We start from the raw sequence: 22,401 nt of genomic DNA, 5'->3' as shown, positions 1-22,401 counted from the left end.
CGCAGAGATGGCGAGCCCGCAGCGGTTCCTGGGCAGCAGCCGGGTGTCCTGGAGCGGGCTGGCGCTGCCCGTCACCCTGCCCTGGCACCTGGCCCTCATGTTCCGCACCCGCCACCCCGGGGGGCTACTGCTGCGGGCCAGCGCTGGCCCCCGCGCCACCCTCACCCTCCAGGTCTGCCCCGTGGGGGGATGGGGCGGGGGGCATGGCGGGGAGGGGGGGGGGGTATGGCCATGGGCGGGGGGGGATTGGCATGGGGGGAATTGGTGTAGTGGTTATTGCCCCGGGGGGGGGGTTATTGGCATAAGAGATATTGCCCCGGGGGGGTTGTGGCCATGGGGGGGGGGGATTGACAGAAGGGGTATTGCCCCGGGGGTGGGGGGTTGGCATAAGAGGTATTACCCCTGGGGGGGGGTTATTGGCAGAAGAAATATTGCCCCTGGGGGGGGCGGGGTTATGGCCATGGGGGGGGGGGGGATTGGCATGGGGGGAATTGGTGTAGTGGTTATTGCCCTGGGGAGGGTTATTGGCATAAAAGGTATTTCCCCGGGGGGGTTATGGCCGGGGGGGGAGGATTGATATAAGGGGTATTGCCCCGGGGGGGGGGGGGGAGTGGTGTATTGGCATAGGGGTATTTCCCTGGGGGAGGTTATGGCCATGGGGGGGATTGGCATAAGGGGCATTGCCCCGGCGGGGGGGGGCATAGGGGTATTGCCCCGGGGGGGATTATGGCCATGGGGGGTTATTGGCATAAGAAGTATTGCCCCGGGCTGGGGGGGTGTTTGACATAGGGGTGTTGCCCCGGGGGGGTTATGGCCGGGGGGGGATGATTGACATAAAGGGTATTGCCCCTGGGGGGGGCAGTTATTGGCATCGGGGTATTGGCACAAGGGGTGTTTCCCTGGGGGCAGTGCCAGGGTGGGTTATTGCCCTGGGGGGGGGGGGGGGGGGTGTTATTGCCCTGGGGGGTTATTGGCATAAGAGGCAGTGCCCCGGGGGGGGGGGGGAGGGTACTGACATGGGGTGTATTACCCTGGGGGCAGTGCCAGGGGGGTGCTACCCTTGCGGGGGGGCAGGTAACACCACTGTTCCACTGGGGACAGTGCTGGGTGGGGGGGGGGGAGATGACCGAGGGCGGGGGCCAGTGCCAGGGCTGTCCCCCCCCCCCCATCCCCGGGGTGCTGGAGGGTCACTGACGTGTGTGTGTGTGTCCCCCCCCCGGCAGCTGAGCGAGGGGCAGGCAGAGGCGGGCGTCTGGCAGGGGGGCACCCGCCTGGCCTGGCTGCGGCTGCCCAACGCCAAGGTCAACGACGGCGACTGGCACCACCTCCAGCTGGAGCTGCGGGGGGCCCCCGGCCGGGCCCCCCCCGCCACCCTCCTCCTCCTCGCCCTCGACTACGGCCGCCACCAGGTACCCCCGGCGGCGGGGGGAAACTGAGGCACAGGGCGGGCAGCCCGCTTCGCTCCCGCCGTGCGTGGCACCGTGGCACCCACGGGTGTCTCCGCGCCCGCAGGCGGTGGCCGACGTGGCCGGGGAGCTGCAGGGGCTGCGGCTGCGGACGCTGAGCGTGGGGGGGCTGGCGGGCGACGGTGGCACCGTGGAGCAGGGCTTCCGCGGCTGCCTGCAGGTACGGGGACACGGGCACGGCGGGGGGCGGGGGGGCACTGGGGCTGTGGGCCCAGGGGTGGTGGCAAAGGGGCGGTGGGGGGAGTACGGGCCTGGGGACGTGGTGGAGGGCGTGGGGACATGGGCGTGGGGTGGGGGGCATGGGGCTTGGGGACATGGGCATAGGGCATGGGGACATGGGCATGGTGGGGGGGCATGGGGCACAGGGACGTGGGCGTAGGGCTTGGGGACATGGACACAGCAGTGTGGGGCGTGGGTACGGGCACAGGGACATGGGCATGGGGTTTGGGGACATGGGCATGGTGGGGGGGCATGGGGCACAGGGACGTGGGCGTAGGGCTTGGGGACATGGACACAGCAGTGTGGGGCGTGGGTACGGGCACAGGGACATGGGCATGGGGTTTGGGGACATGGCACAGGGCGTGGGGACATGGGCATGGTGGTGGGGGCATGGGGCTTGGGGACATGGGCATAGGGCTTGGGGACATGGTGTAGGGCATGGGGACATGGCATGGGGACATGGGCATGGTGATGTGGAGGGATGGGTATGGGCACAGGGTTTGGGGACATGGCACAGGGTGTGGGGACACGGGCATGGCGGTGGGGGACATGGGTATGGGCATGGGGACATGGGTGCAGGGCGTGGTTAAGGACACGGGGACAGGGGCACAGGACACAGGGATGGGGACACTGAATGGGGACAGGGGCACAGGGACATGCATATGGGTGTGTGACGTGGGGGCGTGGGACATAACGGGCAGGGGACATCGGCTGCATGTGGGGACGTGGGGACGGGCACAAGGCGCGGGGCCGTGGGGTATTTGGGCACAGGGGTGGTGGCAAAGGGGCAGGGGGCTACGGGGGTGCGGGGCGTGGGGACAGCAGCGGGGGCCGTGGGCACAGGGCGTTGGGACACGGAGGGGACGGGGAGCGGGGACGCGGGGACAGGGAGGCGGGCACGGGGTGGGTTATGGGGTGGCACGGCCGGCGGGGGCGGGGGGATCCCGGGTTGCAGCGCGGGAAACTGAGGCACGGCGGCGGGGGGGTGCCCAGCGGGGGGGTGCCAAGCGGGGGGTGCCCAGCGGGGGGTGCCCAGCGGGGGGTGCCCAGCGGGGGGTGCCCGGCGGGGGGTGCCCGGCGCGGGGTGACCAGCGGCGGTGACGCAGGGCGTGCGCGTGGGCGAGACGGCGGCCAGCGCGGTGGCGCTGAGCGTGGCGCAGGCGGCGCGGGTGAACGTGGAGGGGGGCTGCGCCCTGCCCGACCCCTGCGACTCGGGGCCCTGCCCCCCCCACAGCTACTGCAGCGACGACTGGGACAGCTTCTCCTGCCGCTGTCACCCGGGTGAGCCGGGGACACCCCGCGCTGCCACACACACACACACACCCCCCGCACACCCCCCCCCCACCCCCCCCCCCCCCGCGGGACCGACCCCGCCCCCCGGCACTGCCACCCCCAGCATCGTCACCCCGGCACTGCCACCCCCGGCACTGCCACCCTGCTTGTCATTGTCCCCAGGGTGCTGCCACCCTCCTGTCATTGTCACTCGGGCACTGACAGCCCCCCCCCCCCCCCCCGCAGCACAGCCCCCAAGGTTTGGTGACCCTCCCTGGGCGCTGTCACCTCTGTTACAGTCCCCAGGGCACTGTCACCCTCCTTGGTCACTCCTCATCCAGTCGTTGTCCCCAGGGCACTGCCACCCTCCTTGGTCACTCCCCACCCAGTCGTTGTCCCCAGGGCACTGCCACCCGGTCCTGTCACTGTCAACCTCCCTGAGCACTGCCACTTCCTTGTCACTGTCCACAGGGCACTGTCACTCTCCCTCGGCGTTGCCACCCCTGCTGCTGTCCCCAGGGCACTGCCATCATCCCTGTCACTGTTGCCAGGGCACTGCCACCACCCCCTCCCCATCACTGTCACCTGGGTGCTGCCAACCTCCCTGGGTACTGCCACCCCCTTGTCACACTCCCCTGGGTACCACCACCTTTGCCACTGTCCCCAGGGCACCCCTTGGTCACTCCCCCACCACCATTGTCCCCAGGGCACTGCCACCCCCTTGTCACTCTCACCTGGGTGCTGCCAGCCTCCCTGAGCACTGCCACTGCCACTTCCTTGCCACTGTCCCCAGGGCACTGCCACCCTCCCTGGTCACTGCCACCCCTGTCGCTGTCACCAGGGCACTGCCACCATCCCTGGGCCACCACGCCCCTTATCGCTGTCCCCAGGGCACTGCCACCATCCCTGTCACTGTCCCCAGGGCACTGCCACCATCCCTGGGCACTCCCGCCCCATCATTGTCACCAGGGCACTGTCACTCTCCCTGGGCACTACCCCGCTCGTCACTGTCCCTAGGGCACTGCCACCCTCCCTGGGCACTGCCACCCCTGTCACCATCACCAGGGCACTGCTACCCTCCCTGGGCCACCACCCCCCTTGTCACTGTCCCTAGAGCACTGCCACCCTCCCTGTCACTGTCACTTGAGCACTGCCCCCCTCCCTGGGTGCTGCCACCCCCTTGTCACGCCCCCCATGATACCGCCACCCTCCCCAGTGTCGTGTGTCCCCCCTCCCCCGATGTCCCCAACCGTGCCCGTCCTCGTGCCCAGGCTACTTCGGTGACAGCTGCGTCAGCGCTTGTGCCCTCAACCCCTGCCAGTCCCCGGCCACCTGTGCCCGCAGGCCGGGCGCGGCGCACGGTTACACGTGCGAGTGTCCCCAGGGCCACTTCGGGCCCTACTGCGAGCACAAGTGAGTGGCAGCGGGGGACGGGCACGCGCGAGTGCGACGGGCTGGGCGGGGTGGGCGTGCGAGGGGGCACGGTGGGTGTGCAAGGGGGCAGGGTGGGCACATGGAGGGCAGGGTGGGTGTGCGAGGGGCAGGGTGGGTGTGCGAGGGGGCAGGGTGGGTGTGCAAGGGGGCAAAGTGGGCACGTGGAGGGCGGGGTGGGTGTGCAAGGGGCAGGGTGGGTGTGCAAGTGCACAGTGGGCACATGGAGGGCAGGGTGGGCGTGCGAAGGGGCACAGTGGGCATGCAAGTGTGCAGGGTGGGTGTGCAAGGGTGCAAAGTGGGCACATGGAGGGCAGGGTGGGTGTGCAAGGGGGCAAAGTGGGCACATGGAGGGCAGGGTGGGTGTGCAAGGTGGGTGTGCAAGGGGGCAAAGTGGGCACATGGAGGGCAGGGTGGGTGTGCAAGGGGGCAAAGTGGGCACATGGAGGGCAGGGTGGGTGTGCAAAGGGCAGGGTGGGTGTGCAAGGGGCAGGGTGGGCACATGGGGGTAGGGTGGGTGTGCAAGGTGGGTGTGCAAGGGAGCAAAGTGGGCACATGGAGGGCAGGGTGGGTGTGCAAGGTGGGTGTGCAAGGGAGCAAAGTGGGCACATGGAGGGCAGGGTGGGTGTGCAAGGGGCAGGGTGGGCACAGCGGCCGCACGAGTGTCATAGTGGGCATGGGACGGGCGCAGTGGGTGTGCAAGGGATGGGGGGCACATGGGGGGCACAGCGGGCGTGCAGAGAGCACGACGCTCATGCAGGTGGCAGGGTGGGCGTGCAAGGGGCGGGGTGGCCACGCAAGGGACATGGTGGCCACGCAAGGGACATGGTGGGTGTGCAAGGGGCACGGCCGTGTGGGGGCCATGGTGGCCATGCAGGGGCCATGGTGGCCGTGCAAGGGGCGGGGTGGCCACGCAAGGGACATGGTGGCCACGCAGGGGACATGATGGGTGTGCAAGGGGCACGGCCGTGTGGGGGCCATGGTGGCCATGCAGGGGCCATGGTGGCCGTGCAAGGGGCGGGGTGGCGGTGCCAGGCGGTGCCACCCCGCGCCGTGTCCCCGGCAGGGAGGCGCAGCCGTGCCCCCGGGGGTGGTGGGGCCACCCCACCTGCGGCCCCTGCAGCTGCGACGTCACCAAGGGCTTCGACCCCGACTGCAACAAGACGACGGGCGAGTGTCGCTGCAAGGTGACCGTCCCCGTCCCCTTCCCCGTCCCCGTCCCCAGCGGGCACCCACCACCACCCCCCCAGCGCCCGTGGTGGCCCCGGGGGGCAGTGCCACCCCCGAACCCCCCCTGTGTCCCCCCCAGGAGAACCACTACCGGCCGGCGGGCAGCGACGCCTGCCTGCCCTGCGAGTGCTACCCCACGGGGTCCCTGTCCCGCCGCTGCGATGGCACCAGCGGGCAGTGTCCCTGCAAGGCCGGCGTCATCGGCCGCCACTGCGACCGCTGCGACAACCCCTTCGCCGAGGTGACGGCCAGCGGCTGCGAAGGTGGGTGACGGCCAGCGGGTGCTGCTGCCACCCTGGGTCACCCTGCTGGCACCCTGGGTGCTGGTGACCGGGTGGCACTTCTGCCACCCCGCTGGCACCCTGGGTCACCCTGGGTGCCACTGGCACCCTGCTGGCACCCTGGGTGCTGGTGACCAGGTGCCCCTGCTGTCACACTGCTGCCACCCTGGGTCACCCTGGGTGCCACTGGCACCCTGCTGGCACCCTGGGTGCTGGTGACCGGGTGCCCCTGCTGTCACACTGCTGGCACCCTGGGTGCCACTGGCACCCTGCTGGCACCTTGCTGGCACCCTGGGTCACCCTGGGTGCCAGTGACCAGGTGCCCCTGCTGTCACACTGCTGGCACCCTGGGTCACCCTGGGTGCCACTGGCATCCTGCTGGCACCCTGGGTGCTGGTGACCAGGTGCCCCTGCTGTCACACTGCTGCCACCCTGGGTCACCCTGGGTGCCACTGGCATCCTGCTGGCACCCTACTGGCACCCTGGGTCACCCTGGGTGCCAGTGGCAGGGTGCACATCTGTCACCTGCTGCCACCCTGTGTGCCAGTGACTGGGTGACACTGCTGGCACCCATTGGCACCTGCTTTCACCCTGTGTCACCCTGGGTGCTGGTGACCAGGTGCCACTTCTGCCACCCTGCTATCACCCTGTGTCACCCTGGGTGCCACTGTCACCCTGCTGTTACCCTGTGTCACCCTGGGTGCCACTGTCACCCGGCTGCCACCCTGCTAGCACCCTGGATGCTGGTGACCAGGTGCCCCTGCTGTCACACTGCTGCCACCCTGGGTCACCCTGGGTGCCACTGGCACCCTGCTGGCACCCTGGGTGCTGGTGACCGGGTGCCCCTGCTGTCACACTGCTGGCACCCTGGGTCACCCTGGGTGCCACTGGCATCCTGCTGGCACCCTACTGGCACCCTGGGTCACCCTGGGTGCCAGTGGCAGGGTGCACATCTGTCACCTGCTGCCACCCTGTGTGCCAGTGACTGGGTGACACTGCTGGCACCCATTGGCACCTGCTTTCACCCTGTGTCACCCTGGGTGCTGGTGACCGGGTGCCACTTCTGCCACCCTGCTATCACCCTGTGTCACCCTGGGTGCCACTGTCACCCTGCTGTCACCCTGTGTCACCCTGGGTGCCACTAACACCCTGCTGCCACCCTGCTGTTACCCTGTGTCACCCTGGGTGCCACTGTCACCCGGCTGCCACCCTGCTAGCACCCTGGATGCTGGTGACCAGGTGCCCCTGCTGTCACACTGCTGTCACCCTGGGTCACCCTGGGTGCCACTGGCATCCTGCTGGCACCCTACTGGCACCCTGGGTCACCCTGGGTGCCAGTGGCAGGGTGCACATCTGTCACCTGCTGCCACCCTGTGTGCCAGTGACTGGGTGACACTGCTGGCACCCGTTGGCACCTGCTTTCACCCTGTGTCACCCTGGGTGCTGGTGACCAGGTGCCACTTCTGCCACCCTGCTATCACCCTGTGTCACCCTGGGTGCCACTGTCACCCTGCTGTCACCCTGTGTCACCCTGGGTGCCACTAACACCCTGCTGCCACCCTGCTGTTACCCTGTGTCACCCTGGGTGCCACTGTCACCCGGCTGCCACCCTGCTAGCACCCTGGATGCTGGTGACCGGGTGCCCCTGCTGTCACACTGCTGTCACCCTGGGTTTCCCTGGCTGCCACTGGCACCCTGCTGGCACCCTGGGTGCTGGTGACCAGGTGCCCCTGCTGTCACACTGCTGCCACCCTGGGTCACCCTGGGTGCCACTGGCATCCTGCTGGCACCCTACTGGCACCCTGGGTCACCCTGGGTGCCAGTGGCAGGGTGCACATCTGTCACCTGCTGCCACCCTGTGTGCCAGTGACTGGGTGACACTGCTGGCACCCGTTGGCACCTGCTTTCACCCTGTGTCACCCTGTGTGCCAGTGGCCAGATGCCACTTCTGTCACCCTGCTGTCACCCTGCTTTCACCCTGTGTGCCAGCGACTGGGTGCCACTGTCACCCTGCTGTCACCCTGTGTCACCCTGCTGTCACCCTGTGTACCGGTGACCGGGTGCCACTTCTGCCACCCTGCTGCCATCCTATGTCACCCTGTGTCACCTGAGTGCCAGCAACCAAGTGCCACTGTTGTCACCCTACTGTCACCCTGTGTCACCCCTGCTTTCACCCTCCTTGCTGTCTGCCACCCTGCTGTCACCCTGGGTGCCAGCGACCGGGTGCCACTGCCATCACCCTGTCACTCTGTGCCACCCTGGGCGCCAGTCACTGGGTGTCCCTCCTGTCACCCTGGCGTGACGCGCTGCCTTGCCCCGCAGTCAACTACGACAGCTGTCCCCGTGCCATCGAGGCCAGCATCTGGTGGCCCCGCACCCGCTTCGGGCTGCCCGCCGCTGCCCCCTGCCCCAAGGGATCCACCGGTAGGTGGGGGGGTGGGGGGGGTGGGGACAGGGCGGGGGGTGGCACCGCGGTGGCACGGCAGGGATGGGGTCAGGGGGGTGACGCCGTGGTGGCACCACTGAGATGGGTTTGGAGGGGGCACCGGGGTGGCACTGCTGGGGCAGGGCAGGGGGGGTGATGCGGTGGTGGCACCACTGGGCTGGAGCTGGGATGGGGTGATGCTGTGGTGGCATCGCTGGGATGGGGCTGAGAGGAGGTGACACCACGGTGGCACTGTTGGATGGGGTATAGGGGTGGGGACACCACAGTGGCACTACTGGAATGGGGTATAGGGGTGGTGACACTGCGGTGGCACTCCTGGGATGGGGTATAGGGGTGGGGACACAATGGTGGCTCCACTGGGACGGGGCTGGGGGGTGACATGGTGGTGGCAGAGCTGGAGTGGGGCTTGGGGGGAAAGATGTGGTGGTGGCACTGCTGGGATGGAGCTGGAATGGGGTGACAGTGTGGTGGCATCACTGGGATGGAGCTGAGAGGGGGTGACACCGCGGTGGCACTGTTGGACGGGCTATAGGGGTGGTGACACCACGGTGGCTCCACTGGGACAGGGCTTTGGGGTGACATGGTGGTGGCAGAGCTGGGGTGGGGCTTGGGGGGAATGATGTGGTGGTGACACTGCTGGGATGGTGCTGAGAGGGGGGGGGTGACAGCGTGGTGGCACTGCTGGATGGGCTATAGGGATGGTGACACCGCGGTGGCACTGCTGGGACAGAGCATAGTGGTGGCAGAGCCGGGACGGGCCTCGGCAGGGGGGAGGTGACACCGCGGCGGCATTGCCGGCGTAGAGCTAGGGTCGGGGTGACCCGTCGGTGTCCCCGCCGGAGCGGGAGCAGCGCTGGCGACCCCGCGGCGTCACCGCCGGGTCCCCCTCCCCGCAGGCACGGCGGTGCGGCACTGCGACGAGCACAAGGGCTGGCTGCCCCCCAACCTCTTCAACTGCAGCTCCTTGGCCTTCGCCGCCCTCCGCGCCTGGGTGAGCCTCCATGGCGGGCGGGGACGGGGACCCACACACGCGTGGGACCGGGGCTGGTGACACACACCCCACACCCCACACCCCACACCCCCCACCCCCCCCCGCCGCCGAGGTGACCCCCAACGTGTGGCACCGGGCAGGCGGAGCGGTTGGCGCGCAACGAGTCGGCGCTGGACCCGGCGCAGTCGCGGCGCGTGGCCCTGCAGCTGCACGACGCCACGCGGCGCACCGCGGCCTACTTCGGCAGCGACCTGCGCCTGGCGTACCGGCTGGCCAGCCGCCTGCTCCAGCACGAGAGCGCCCAGCGCGGCTTCCGCCTCGCCGCCACCCAGGACGTCCACTTCACCGAGGTGCCGCCGGGCACCGGGGCGGGGGGCGCCCGCGGAGGGGGAAGGGGGGGTGTTGGGGGAGGGAGAAGGGGTGCCGGGGGCGGGGGGGGTGGGGGGTGATGGGCACCTGCGTGAGGTGTTGGTGGAGGAGGGAAGACACCAAGGTGATGGGCAGCCATGTGGGGAAGGGGGGTGTTGGTGCGGGAGACCAGATGTCAGGGTGATGGGCACCCATGTGAAAAGGGGAGTGATTGTGCAGGAGATCAGATGCCAGGGTGGTGGGCAGCCATGTGGGGAGAGGGGTGTTGGTGCGGGAGACCAGACACTGAGGTGGTGGGCACCCATGTGGGGAAGGGGGTGTTGGTGAAGGAGACCAGGCACTGGGGTGGTGGGCACCCACATTGGAAGGGGGTTGTTGGTTCAAGAGATCAGATGCCAGGGTGGTGGGCACCCATGTGGGGAGAGGGGTGTTGGTGCAGCAGACGAGACGCTGGGGTGATGGGCACCTGCGTTGGTGGAGGAGGGAAGACACCAAGGTGATGGGCAGCCATGTGGGGAGGGGGGTGTTGGTGCGGGAGACCAGACACCTAGGTGGGGGGCACCCATGTGGGAAGGGGGTTGGTTGTGCAGGAGGCAGACGCGAGGGTGGTGGGCACCCACGTGGGGTGGCAGGTGTTGGTGCAGGAGACCAGATGCTGGGGTGTTGGGCACCCACCTGGGGAAGGGGGTGTTGGTGCAGGAGGCCAGATGCCAGGGCGATGGGCACCCACGTCAGGAGCGCAGGAGACTGGACACCGGGGTGATGGGCACCCGCATGGGTGCCAGGGCACCTCCTCCGTGCCTTGAGCTGCAGAGGGGCCTGGGCTGGTGCAGGAGCTCCGATGCTGGGGTGACGGGCACCCTGGTGGGGGGGTTGGTGCGGGAGGCTGGAGGCCAGGGTGATGGGCACTCTTTCGTAAGGGGGGAGGTGCCTGCTGGGGCAGGGGCATGGCCAGGGCTGGCTGGCAGTGCCAGGGTGCCCCCCCCCCCCCCCCCATGCCATGATGCACAGGGGAGCATGGGCTGGTGGAGGAGCCCAGATGCCAGGGTGATGGGCACACCCCCCCCCCCCCCCTTCAACTTGAGGCCCCCCCCAGAGCCTCGCAGGGAAGGGAGGGAGGGGAAAACCCCTGCCCGGATGCCAGGGTGACGGGCACCCGGCGGGTCCCGGCAGAACCTGCTGCGGGTGGGCAGCGCGCTACTGGACACCAGTAACAAGCGGCACTGGGAGCTGATCCAGCAGACGGAGGGGGGCACGGCCTGGCTGCTGAAGCACTTCGAGGACTACGCCAGCGCCCTGGCCCAGAACATGCCCCAGACCTACCTCAGCCCCTTCACCATCGTCACCCCCAACATCGGTGAGCGGGGACCCCCCGGGGATGGGGACACGCATGTGCCCAGGGGACACGTGTGCGCCTGGGAGACGTGTGCGTGCGAGGGAGCGTGTGTGCTCAGAGGACATGGCGTGTGCCCAAGGACGTGTGTACTGGGGACAGGGATGCACCCAGGGGACGTGTGTGTGCCCAAGGATATGTGCGTGCCTGGGGACATGCGTGTGCCTGGGGACATGGGCACACATGCACGTGGGGACATGCATGTGCCCAGGGACATGTGTGCCACCACGAACACATGTGTGCCTGGGGACAGGCGGTGCGCCCCTGGGGGCACGGGCATGTGTGTGCCCAGGGTCGTGGGTCCCTGTGTGCCAAGGGATGGGGACATGTGTGTGACCAGGGACATGCGTGTGACCAGGCTTGTGGGCGTGTGTGTGCCTGGGGGATGTGTATGTGCCAGGGGACACGGGGCTGCATGTGCCCAGGGGACACACGTGTGCCCAGCACCATGGACGCTTGTGTGTGTGCACGGGGGTGCTGCCACGTGTGTGCCAGGGGGCACGTACCCAGGGACCTGCACCAGGGTCTGTGGGTGCCGGGGTCTGTGGGTGCCGGGGTCTGTGGGTGCTGGGGTCAGTGGGTGCTGGGCACACGGGGTGCTGGGGTCCATGGGTGCTGGGGTCTGTGGGTGCCGGGGTCTGTGGGTGCCGGGGTCTGTGGGTGCTGGGGTCTGTGGGTGCTGGGGTCTGTGGGTGCTGGGGTCCATGGGTGCCAGGGTCTGTGGGTGCTGGAGTCCCTGGGTGCCAGGCACACGGGGTGCCAGGCCCCCCGGGTGACACGGTGCCCCAGTGGTGTCGGTGGTGCGGCTGGACAAGGGCAGCTTCGCGGGTGCCCGGCTGCCGCGCTACGAGGCTCTGCGGGGGGAGAAGCCCCCCGACCTGGAGACCACCGTCATCCTGCCCGACAGCGTCTTCCGGCCCCCCGAGGGCAGGCGTGAGTCCCGGGGGGGGAATGGGGGGACGGGGTTTGGGGGGGCTGGCACAGGCGGAGGAGGGGACGCTGGCACAGCCATGGGCTGGCAGGGCTGGGGACGCTGGCCCAGCTGGGGAGTGGGCGGGGTGATGGGGGACCCCAGCATGGCCGTGGGGCTGTCAGGGTTGGGGACCCCAGTGTGGGGCTGGCAGGATTGGGAGGGACCCTCCTTTGACCATGGGGCTGGCACAACTGGGGACCCTGGCATGGGGCTGGCAGGGCTGGGGACCCCAATGTGGCAGCGGGGCTTGCCAGGTCGGGGGGACCCTGGTACGGCCATGGGGCTGGCGGGGTTGGGGACCCCAGGGTGGGGCTGGCAGGGTTGGGGGGGGGACCCTGGTATGGTCATGGGGCTGGCGGGGTTGGGGACCCCAGGGTGGGGCTGGCAGGGTTGGGGGGGGACCCTGGTATGGCCGTGGGGCTGGCAGGGCTGGGGACACTGGTGTGGCCGTGGGGCTGGCGGAGCATCATGCCGGCCCCCCACCCGCGCACCCCAGACCCCTCGGCTGGGCACGGGCAGCCACCCCAGGGTGCAGACGGGCAGGAGGAGGAGGAGGAGGAGGAGGAGGAGGAAGATGCTGCAGAGGAGGAGGAGGAGGAGGAGGAGGATGAGGAGGTGACCCTGGTGACCCGCCACAAGCGCCACCCGGCTCTGGGCGAGGGCCAGGCCATCGCCAGCGTCATCATCTACCGCACCCTGGCCGGGCTCCTGCCCCAGCAGTACGACAGCGACAAGCGCAGCCTCAGGTGACCGGGGGTGACAGGGACCAGGGGGTGACAGGGACCGGGGGTCAGCGGGGGCATGGGAGGGGGGCGCTGGGAGGGTGCCCATGGGGTGCTGGGAGATGGGGGGGTACCAGGGGGTGCTCATGGGGTGCTGGGAGATGGGGGGGTACCAGGGGATGCTCATGGGGTGCTGGGAGATGGGGGGGTGCCAGGGGGTGTCCATGGGGTGCTGGGAGATGGAGGGCGCTGGAGGGGTGACAATGGGGTGCTGGGAGATGGGGGGTGCCCATGGGGTGCTGGGACATGAGGCGGTGCTGGGGTGAGGGTGCCCATGGGGTGCTGGGAGATGAGGGGTGCTGGAGGGGTGGCAATGGGGTGCTGGGACATGGGGGGGGTACCAGGGGGTTGCTCGTGGGGTGCTGGGAGATGGGGGGTGCTGGAGGGGTGGCAATGGGGTGCTGGGACATGGGGGGGGTACCAGGGGGTTGCTCGTGGGGTGCTGGGAGATGGGGGGTGCTGGAGGGGTGGCAATGGGGTGCTGGGAGATGGAAGGTGCTGGGGAGAGTACCCGTGGGGTGCTGGGAGATGAGGGGGTGCTGGGAGATGGGGGATTGCTGGGGAGGGTGCCCATGGGGTGCCAGGGCAAGGGAAGGCATCTGTGGGGTGGTGGGGCAATGGGGACAGGGGGTGTCCCCGGGGCATCCTCGGGAAAGGGGGTGCTGGGAGATGGGGGGTGCTGGAGGGGTGGCAATGTGGTGCTGGAAGATGGGGGGGTGCTGGGGGGGTTGTCCATGGGGTGCTGGGAGATGGGTGGGTGCCAGGGGGTGCTCATGGGGTGCTGGGAGATGGGAGGGTGCTGGGGAGGTGTCCATGAGGTGCTGGGAGATGGGGGGTGCTGGAGAGGTGACAATGGGGTGCTGGAAGATGGGGGGGTGCTGGGAGGAGTGCCCATGGGGTGCTGGGAGATGGGCGGATGCCAGGGGGTGCCCGTGGGGTGCTGGGGAGGTGCCCATGGGGTGCCAGGGCAAGGGAGGGCATCTGTGGGGTCGTGAGACAATGGGGGCAGGGGGTGCCCATGGGGTGCTGGGAGACGGGGGGGGTACCAGGCGGTGCCTGTTGGGGTGCCGGGAGATGGGGGGGTGCTGGGGGGGGTGCCCATGGGGTGCTAGGAGATGGGTGGATGCCAGGAGGTGCCCATGGGGTGCTGGGAGATGGGGGCTGCTGGAGGGGTGCCCATGGAGTATTGGGAGATGGGGGGTGCTGGGAGGGTGCCCATGGGGTGCTGGGAGATGGGGGGGTGCCAGGGGGTGCCCGTGGGATGCTGGGAGATGGGGGGGTGCCAGGGGGTGCCCGTTGGGATGCTGGGAGATGGGGGGGTGCCAGGCGGTGCCCGTTGGGGTGCTGGGAGATGGGGGGGTGCCCGTGGGGTGCCAGGCCACAGCAGGGCGCGGGGAGGGGTGTCAGGGTGCCCGTGCCAGGCTGGGCCCCCTGACCCCGGCGCCCCCCAGGGTGCCCAAGCGCCCCGTCATCAACACGCCGGTGGTGAGCATCAGCGTGCAGGCGGCGGGGGCGCGGGGGCCGCGGGCGCTGGCGAAGCCCCTCACCCTCCAGTTCCGGCTGCTGGAGACCCAGGAGCGCTCCAAGCCCATCTGCGTCTTCTGGAACCACTCGCTGCTGTGAGCGGGGGGGCACAGCGTGGGGACCCCCCCGGGGGGCGGGGGGACAGGGGACACGGGGACGAGGCGGGGTGGGGGCCTCGACGGGCAGGGAGGGAGGGGGCGGCACGTGGTGGGGCGATGGGGCAGCCTCGTCCCTAGGGGTCACGGGTGGGTGGCACGGGGACGGGGCTGTGGGGTGGCATCTGTGGGACGGGGGGGGTGGCGTGGGGGTGGGTCGTTAGGGTGGCAGCTCTGTCCCTGGTGTCACGGGTGGGGGTTGGGGACAGGGTGCCGGTGGGTGTCCCTGGGTGTGGGGGGTGACCCTGTGGTGGCTGAGGGTGCCAGTGGGTGCTCCTGGGGGCGCTGGGTGACCCAGCAGCGTCTGAGGGTGCCCGTGGGTGTCCCCAGGGGTGGTGGGTGACCCTGTGGTGGCTGAGGGTGCCAGTGGGTGTCCCCAGGTGGGATGGGTGACCTGGTGGTGCTGAGGGTGCCAGTGGGTGTCCCTGGGTGGGGTTGGTGACCCCGTGGGGGCCAAGGGTGCCAGTGGGTGTCCCCAGGAGTGGTGGGTGACCCTGTGGTGGCTGAGGGTGCCAGTGGGTGTCCCTGGGGGGGGCGGAGGGGGCGACCCGGTGGTGGCTGAGGGTACCGGTGGGTGTCCCCAGGTGGGGTGGGTGACCCCGTGGTGGCCAAGGGTGCCAGTGGGTGTCCCCAGGAGTGGTGGGTGACCCTGTGGTGGCTGAGGGTACCGGTGGGTGTCCCCAGGTGGGGTGGGTGCCCCGGCAGTGCTCAGGGTACCGGTGGGTGTCCCTGGGGGCGGTGGGTGGCCCAGCAGCGGCTGAGGGTGCCGGTGGGTGTCCCCGGGGGTGGTTGGGGTCCCCCCCGGGCACGGTGGGTGCCCCGGTGGTGCTGAGGGTGCCGGTGGGCGCAGGGCGGGCGGCGCGGGCGGCTGGTCGGCGCGGGGCTGCGAGGTCGTGTTCCGCAACCGGAGCCACGTCAGCTGCCAGTGCCACCACCTGACCAGCTTCGCCGTCCTCATGGACATCTCCCGCCGCGAGGTGGGACGCGGGGGGACGCGGGGGGACACAGGGGGGACGCGGGGGGACACGGGAGACCTGGGCCATGGGGGTGACCTGGGGACAGGGCCCTGGCCCGGGGACACGGGGCTCACGGTGGGGGGGGGGGGCATCTGGCAGGGGGACACGTGGGGGCCAGGCGGTGGGGCGGGGCTGTAGGGGGGGAGGGGCGGGGCTTTAAGGGGGAGGGGACAAGGGGTGGGCGGGGCTTGGCGGGAGGGGAGGGGTCAGGGCAGGGGCAGAGGGGTGGGTGCCTGTGAGGGCGGGGCCGAGCAAAGTGGGCGGGACTCTGTTGGGGCGGGGTTCCGACGGGGCGGAGCTGAGCAGGGTGGGCGTGTTTCCCAGGGGGGTGGGGCTGAGTCGTGGGGGCGGGGTTTCCCCTAGGGCTAAAGCCTCGGGGGGGGGGGGGGGGGGCATTGTGGGCGGGGCTTCCCAGCGGCAGTACCTGTAAGGAGGAGGGAGCATAGCTCTGGGGCGGGACGGGGGCGTGGCTCCATGGGGTGTGGCTCCATGGGGGGCGTGGCTTCATGGGGGGGGCGGGGCGTGTCCCGACGTGTTTGGTGCCGCAGAACGGGGAGATCCTGCCGCTGGCGGCGCTGACCTACGCCTCGCTGGGGGTGGGGCTGGCGGGGCTGCTGCTGGCCGTGCTGGCGCTGGGGGGGCTGCGGGGACCCCGCTCCAACCGCCACAGCATCCGCCGCCACGGCGCCACCGCCCTCCTCCTCGCCCAGCTCGTCTTCCTCCTCGGCATCAACCAGGCCGACCTCCCGGTGAGCGGCTGGGGGAAAGGGGGGGGCGGGGATAAAAGGGGGGGGGTGGGGCTCGGGGGGGCGGGGCTGGCAGAGTTTGGGGGATTCCCTCCTCCCCCCAAGGCGTGCTGGTGGGTAGGGCGGGGCTAAGGAGTGGGCGGAGCGCTGGTGGGCTGGGGCTGAGGGGGTGTGGCCTCTCAAAAGGGGGTGGGGCCCTCCAAGGGGTTGGGCCTCTCTCAAAAAAAAGTGAGGCCTATTAAAAGGGGTGGGGTCCCTCAAAGAGGGTGGGGCTTCCAAAGGGGGTGGGGCTCCTCAGGGTGGGTGGGGCATCTCAAAGTGGGTGGGGCTCCCAAAAGGGGTGGGGTTCTCAGAGGAGGTGGGGTTCCCAGGGCGGGGTGATAGTGTGGGGTAAGGCTAGTGTGGGGGTGGGGCTAGAGAGAGGGGTGTGGCTTTTATGGGCGGGGCTGCAGACTGGGCGGAGCTCCAGTGGTGTAGTGCCTGTGGTTCGCAGGGGCGGAGCTCCAGTGGGCGGGGCGGGGGTGGGCGTGGTCACAGAGGGGGTGGAGCTCCAGGGGGGGCTAGTACCTGTGGTTTGCAGGGGCGGAGCTCCAGTGGGCGGGGCGGGGGTGGGCGTGGCTGCGGAGAGGGCGGAGCTCCAAGGGGGGGCTAGTGCCTGTAGTTTGCAGGGGCGGAGCCCCAGTGGGCGGGGCGGGGGTGGGCGTGGCCGCAGGGGGCGGGGCAGTGACGTGCGGGGCGCAGCTGGCGTGCACGGTGGTGGCCATCCTGCTGCAGTTCCTCTACATGAGCGCGGTGGGCTGGGCGCTGCTGGAGGGGCTGCACCTCTACCGGCGCCGCAGCGAGCCCCGCCACGTCGACCGCGGGCCCATGCGCTTCTACCACGTCCTGGGCTGGGGGCTGCCCGCCTTCATCACCGGTGAGGACACGCCCCCTTGGCCCTAACCCCGCCCCCTCGGCCCTAACCCCGCCCCCTAGAGTGCCCACCGCCAGGCATCCACCGCCACCTGGCTTAGTGTCCACTGGGGGGCCACGCCCCCTCCTACGGTTTGGCCCCGCCCCCTGAACCACCTTCCCCCAATCAGCTTAGTGCAAAGTGGGGTGCCATTTTCATGTGTAGCCCCGCCCCCAAAGAGCACGGTCCCGCCCCCAGCAACATAGCCCTGTCCATCAGAGTTTAGCCACACCCCCAAGAGCATAGCCACGCCTTTGCTCAGCATAACCCCGCCCCCAGAACAGAGCCCCGCCCCCAAGAGCATAGCCCTGCCCTGGCATTTTGTCCCCGCCCCCAAGAATGTAGCCCCGCCTTCACCCACCATAGCTCCTCCCCCAAGACTACAGCCCTGTTCTGACCTCTTAGACATGCCCCCATGGCCATAGCCCCGCCCCATCCATCATAGCCCCGCCCCCAATATGTTAGACACACCCTCATGGCCATAGCCCCGCCCCATCCATCATAGCCCCGCCCCCAATATGTTAGACACACCCTCATGGCCATAGCCCCGCCCCATCCATCATAGCCCCGCCTCAGTATTTTAGACACGCCCCCAAGGCCATAGACCCAGCCTCAACACTGTAGCCCTGCCCAAGAATTTTAGACACGCCCCCATGTCTGTAGCCCCTCCCTGTGATATTAGACCCGCCCCCAGGGCCATAGCCCCGCCCCCCAGCACCTAGCCACCTCCCCAGCCCTGCTCCACCCAACCCGCCGTTCCACACCCCACCTCGCCTTAGCCCCGCCCCTCCTGCCTTAGCCCCGCCCCCTCGGAGGCTAGCCCAGCCTCCTTGCGGCTTAGCCCCGCCCCTGAGCCGTGCCTTTTTTGGGGGGGGGGACACACAGGGCTGGCGGTGGGGCTGGACCCCGAAGGCTACGGCAACCCCGACTTCTGCTGGCTCTCCATCCACGACAGCCTGGTCTGGAGCCTGGCGGGGCCCATCGCCTGCGCCGTGGCCGTGCGTATGGGGGAAGGGGGGGCTTGGGGGGGGTGCTGGGGTGCCCCAGGGGTGCCCACCCCTCCCCCCACCATGCCCACTCACCCCTCTGCGTGTCCCGTCCCCCCCAGGTCAGCATCTTCTTCCTCACGCTGGCGGCCAGGGCCACCTGCGCCACCCCGCAGGGCTTCGAGAAGAAGGGCACGGCGTGAGTCGTCTGGGCAGGGGGGGCACCCATGGGGGGCTGGGGCACCCATGGGGGGCATTGGGGACTGGGGGGGCCTGGGGGGCTGGAGCACCCGTGGGTGACAGAGGGGCAAGGGGTGCTGGGGCACCTATGGCGTGGCGAGAGGCTGGGGCACCCATGGGTGGCATGGGGGGCTGGGGCACCCATGAGTGACAGAGGGGCACAGGGTCCTAGGACGCCCATGGGTGGCATTGGGGACCGGGGGGGCTGGGGCACCCATGGGTGACAGAGGGGCACAGAGTGCTGGAGCACCCGTGGGTGACAGAGGGGCAAAGGGTGCTGGGGCACCCATGGGGTGGCGGGAGGCTGGGGCACCCGTGGGTGGCATTGGGGACTGGGGGGCCTGAGGGGCTGGGGCACCCATGGGTGACAGAGGGGCAAAGGTTGCTGGGGCACCCATGGGGTGGCGGGAGGCTGGGGCACCCATGGGTGGCATTAGGTGCTGGGGAGCACATGGGAGTCAGGGGGGCATGGTGGGTTGGGGAACTCGTGGGTGGCATTGGGGGCAGGGGCACCCATGGGTGGCAAGGGTGTTGGGGCACCCATGGGTGGTGAGGTACAAGGGGCTAAGAGCACCCAGGTGTGGCAGGAAGCTGGAGCACCCATGGGTGGCTGGGGGCACGGGGGGGCTGGAGGCCCCATGGGTGGCATTGGGTGCCGGGGCACCCGTGGGTGACAAGGGGGCGTTGGGTGCCAGGGTACCCGTGGGTGGCAGGGGTCTTGGAGCGCCCCTAGGTGGTGAGGTACGGGGGGCTGGGGCACCCATGGGAGTCAGAGGGGCACAGGGTGCTGAGGCATTCGGGAGGCCAGGGGGTGTACGGGTGCCCCTGGGTGACAGGGCGGGGCACAGGGTGCTGGGGTACCCCTGGGTGGTGGGGATGCATGAGGCCTGCAGGGCACCCATGGGTGGTGGCAGGGCAGACGTGGTGCCTGTGCCAGGCGGGGCAGGGGAGCAGAGAGGCAGGGTGCAGGCAGGGTGCAGCAGGGTGCAGGTAGGGTGCAGCAGGGTGCAGGTAGGGTGCAGACAGGGTGCAGGCAGGGTGCAGGCAGGGTGCAGCAGGGTGCAGAAGGGTGCAGCAGGGTGCAGCAGGGTACAGCAGGGTGCAGAGTGCAGCAGGGTGCAGCAGGGTGCAGGTAGGGTGCAGCAGAGTGCAGGGTGCAGCATGCAGCAGGATGCAGGGTGCAGGCAGGGTGCAGGCAGGGTGCAGGGTGCAGCAGGGTGCAGCAGGGTGCAGGCAGGGTGCAGGCAGGGTGCACAGGATGCAGAAGGGTGCAGCAGGGTGCAGCAGGGTACAGCAGGGTGCAGGCAGGGTGCAGGCAGGGTGCAGCAGGGTGCAGCAGGGTGCAGAGTGCAGGCAGGCTGCAGGGTGCAGCAGGGTGCAGCAGGGTGCAGCAGGGTGCAGCAGGGTGCAGGGTGCAGGCAGGGTGCAGCAGGGTGCAGCAGGGTGCAGAGTGCAGCAGGGTGCAGGGTGAAGCAGGGTGCAGCAGGGTGCAGCAGGGTGCAGCAGGGTGCAGGCACGTTGCAGCAGGGTGCAGCAGGGTGCAGACAGGGTGCAGCAGGGTGCAGGGTGCAGGCAGGTTGCAGCAGGTTGCAGCAGGGTGCAGCAGGGTGCAGCAGGGTGCAGTCAGGGTGCAGTAAGGGTGCAGTAGGGTGCAGCAGAGTGCAGGGTGCAGCAGGGTGCAGCATGTAGCAGGATGCAGGTTGCAGGCAGGGTGCAGGCAGGGTGCAGGGTACGGCAGGGTGCAGCAGGGTGCAGGCAGGGTGCAGCAGGGTGCAGCAGGGTGCAGAGTGCAGCAGGGTGCAGGGTGCAGCAGGGTGCAGCAGGGTGCAGCAGGGTGCAGGGTGCAGGCAGGTTGCAGCAGGGTGCAGCAGGGTGCAGACAGGGTGCAGCAGGGTGCAGCAGGGTGCAGCAGCGTGCAGAGTGCAGGCAGGCTGCAGGGTGCAGCAGGGTGCAGGGTGCAGCAGGGTGCAGCAGGGTGCAGCAGGTTGCAGCAGGGTGCAGCAGGGTGCAGTCAGGGTGCAGTAAGGGTGCAGTAGGGTGCAGCAGAGTGCAGGGTGCAGCAGGGTGCATCAGGGTGCAGCAGAGTGCAGGGTGCAGCAGGGTGCAGCATGTAGCAGGATGCAGGGTGCAGCAGGGTGCAAGCAGGGTGCAGCAGGGTGCAGCAGAGTGCAGGCAGGGTGCAGGGTGCATCAGGGTGCAGCATGTAGCAGGATGCAGGTTGCAGGCAGGGTGCAGGCAGGGTGCAGGGTGCAGCAGGGTACAGCAGGGTGCAGCAGGGTGCAGCAGGGTGCAGCAGGGTGCAGCAGGGTGCAGAGTGCAGCAGGGTGCAGGGTGCAGCAGGGTGCAGCAAGGTGCAGCAGGTTGCAGCAGGGTGCAGCAGGGTGCAGTCAGGGTGCAGTAAGGGTGCAGTAGGGTGCAGCAGAGTGCAGGGTGCAGCAGGGTGCAGCATGTAGCAGGATGCAGGGTGCAGCAGGGTGCAAGCAGGGTGTAGCAGGGTGCAGCAGAGTGCAGGCAGGGTGCAGGGTGCATCAGGGTGCAGCATGTAGCAGACTGCAGGGTGCAGGCAGGGTGCAGGGTGCAGCAGGGTACAGCAGGGTGCAGCAGGGTGCAGACAGGGTGCAGGCAGGGTGCAGCAGGGTGCAGCAGGGTGCAGAGTGCAGGCAGGCTGCAGGGTGCAGCAGGGTGCAGCAGAGTGCAGTAGGGTGCAGCAGGGTGCAGCAGGGTGCAGGCAGGGTGCAGCAGGGTGCAGCAGGTTGAGCAGGGTGCAGACAGGATGCAGCAGGGTGCAGAGTGCAGGCAGGGTGCAGCAGGGTACAGCAGGGTGCAGGCAGGGTGCAGCAGGGTGCAGCAGGGTGCAGCAGGGTGCAGCAGGGTACAGCAGGGTGCAGGCAGGGTGCAGCAGGGTGCAGGCAGGGTGCAGCAGGGTGCAGTCAGGGTGCAGTAGGGTGCAGCAGGGTGCAGTAGGTTGCAGCACGGTGCAGCAGGGTGCAGGCAGGGTGCAGCAGGGTGCAGCAGGGTGCAGGGTGCAGCAGGGTGCAGCAGGGTGCAGAGTGCAGGCAGGCTGCAGGGTGCAGCAGGGTGCAGCAGGGTGCAGCAGGGTGCAGCAGGGTGCAGGGTGCAGGCAGGGTGCAGCAGGGTGCTGCAGGGTGCAGGCAGGGTGCAGCAGGGTGCAGGCAGGGTGCAGCAGGGTGCAGCAGCGTGCAGAGTGCAGGCAGGCTGCAGGGTGCAGCAGGGTGCAGCAGGGTGCAGAGTGCAGCAGGGTGCAGGGTGAAGCAGGGTGCAGCAGGGTGCAGGGTGCAGGCAGGTTGCAGCAGGTTGCAGCAGGGTGCAGACAGGGTGCAGCAGGGTGCTGTCAGGGTGCAGCAGGGTGCAGCAGGGTGCAGAGTGCAGGCAGGCTGCAGGGTGCAGCAGGCTGAAGGGTGCAGCAGGGTGCAGCAGAGTGCAGGGTGCAGCAGGGTGCAGTCAGGGTGCAGTCAGGGTGCAGTAGGGTGCAGCAGGGTGCTGTACGTTGCAGCACGGTGCAGCAGGGTACAGCAGAGTGCAGTAGGGTGCAGCAGGTTGAGCAGGGTGCAGGCAGGGTGCAGCAGGGTACAGCAGGGTGCAGACAGGGTGCAGCAGCGTGCAGGCAGGGTGCAGCAGGGTGCAGCCAGGGTGCAGGCAGGGTGCAGCAGGGTGCAGCAGGGTGCAGACAGGGTGCAGCAGGGTGCAGTCAGGGTGCTGTCAGGGTGCAGCAGGGTGCAGCAGGATGCAGCAGGTTGCAGCAGGGTGCAGTCAGTGTGCAGCAGGGTGCAGTAGGGTGCAGCAGCGTGCAGGCAGGGTGCAGCAGGGTGCAGCAGGGTGCAGACAGGGTGCAGCAGGGTGCAGCAGGGTGCAGCAGGTTGAGCAGGGTGCAGGCAGGGTGCAGACAGGGTGCAGCAGGGTGCAGGCAG

At 69.5% G+C, this 22,401-nt stretch overlaps 1 protein-coding gene across 1 annotated transcript in view; it reads left to right on the top strand.

Moving 5' to 3' along the window:
- CELSR2 (cadherin EGF LAG seven-pass G-type receptor 2) overlaps window positions 1–22,401 on the top strand; it is a 43,408-nt gene that overhangs the window by 13,353 nt on the left and 7,654 nt on the right. Inside the window, 19 exon segments of the mRNA XM_086476386.1 lie at window positions 6–172; window positions 1,224–1,409; window positions 1,513–1,626; window positions 2,792–2,966; window positions 4,229–4,370; window positions 5,455–5,575; window positions 5,698–5,881; window positions 8,222–8,323; window positions 9,242–9,336; window positions 9,477–9,686; window positions 10,879–11,062; window positions 11,888–12,031; window positions 12,568–12,817; window positions 14,305–14,472; window positions 15,383–15,509; window positions 16,097–16,297; window positions 17,036–17,210; window positions 18,132–18,244; window positions 18,355–18,431. Coding sequence (XP_086332512.1) covers window positions 6–172; window positions 1,224–1,409; window positions 1,513–1,626; window positions 2,792–2,966; window positions 4,229–4,370; window positions 5,455–5,575; window positions 5,698–5,881; window positions 8,222–8,323; window positions 9,242–9,336; window positions 9,477–9,686; window positions 10,879–11,062; window positions 11,888–12,031; window positions 12,568–12,817; window positions 14,305–14,472; window positions 15,383–15,509; window positions 16,097–16,297; window positions 17,036–17,210; window positions 18,132–18,244; window positions 18,355–18,431 — 2,935 coding nt within the window.

Source organism: Leptosomus discolor, chromosome 21 (genome assembly GCF_034619465.1).
Source record: "Leptosomus discolor isolate bLepDis1 chromosome 21, bLepDis1.hap2, whole genome shotgun sequence".
Classification (NCBI taxonomy): Eukaryota; Metazoa; Chordata; class Aves; order Leptosomiformes; family Leptosomidae; genus Leptosomus; species Leptosomus discolor.
Note: the sequence above shows the minus strand (reverse complement) of the source record. Positions and strands in the feature narration are given on the sequence as shown.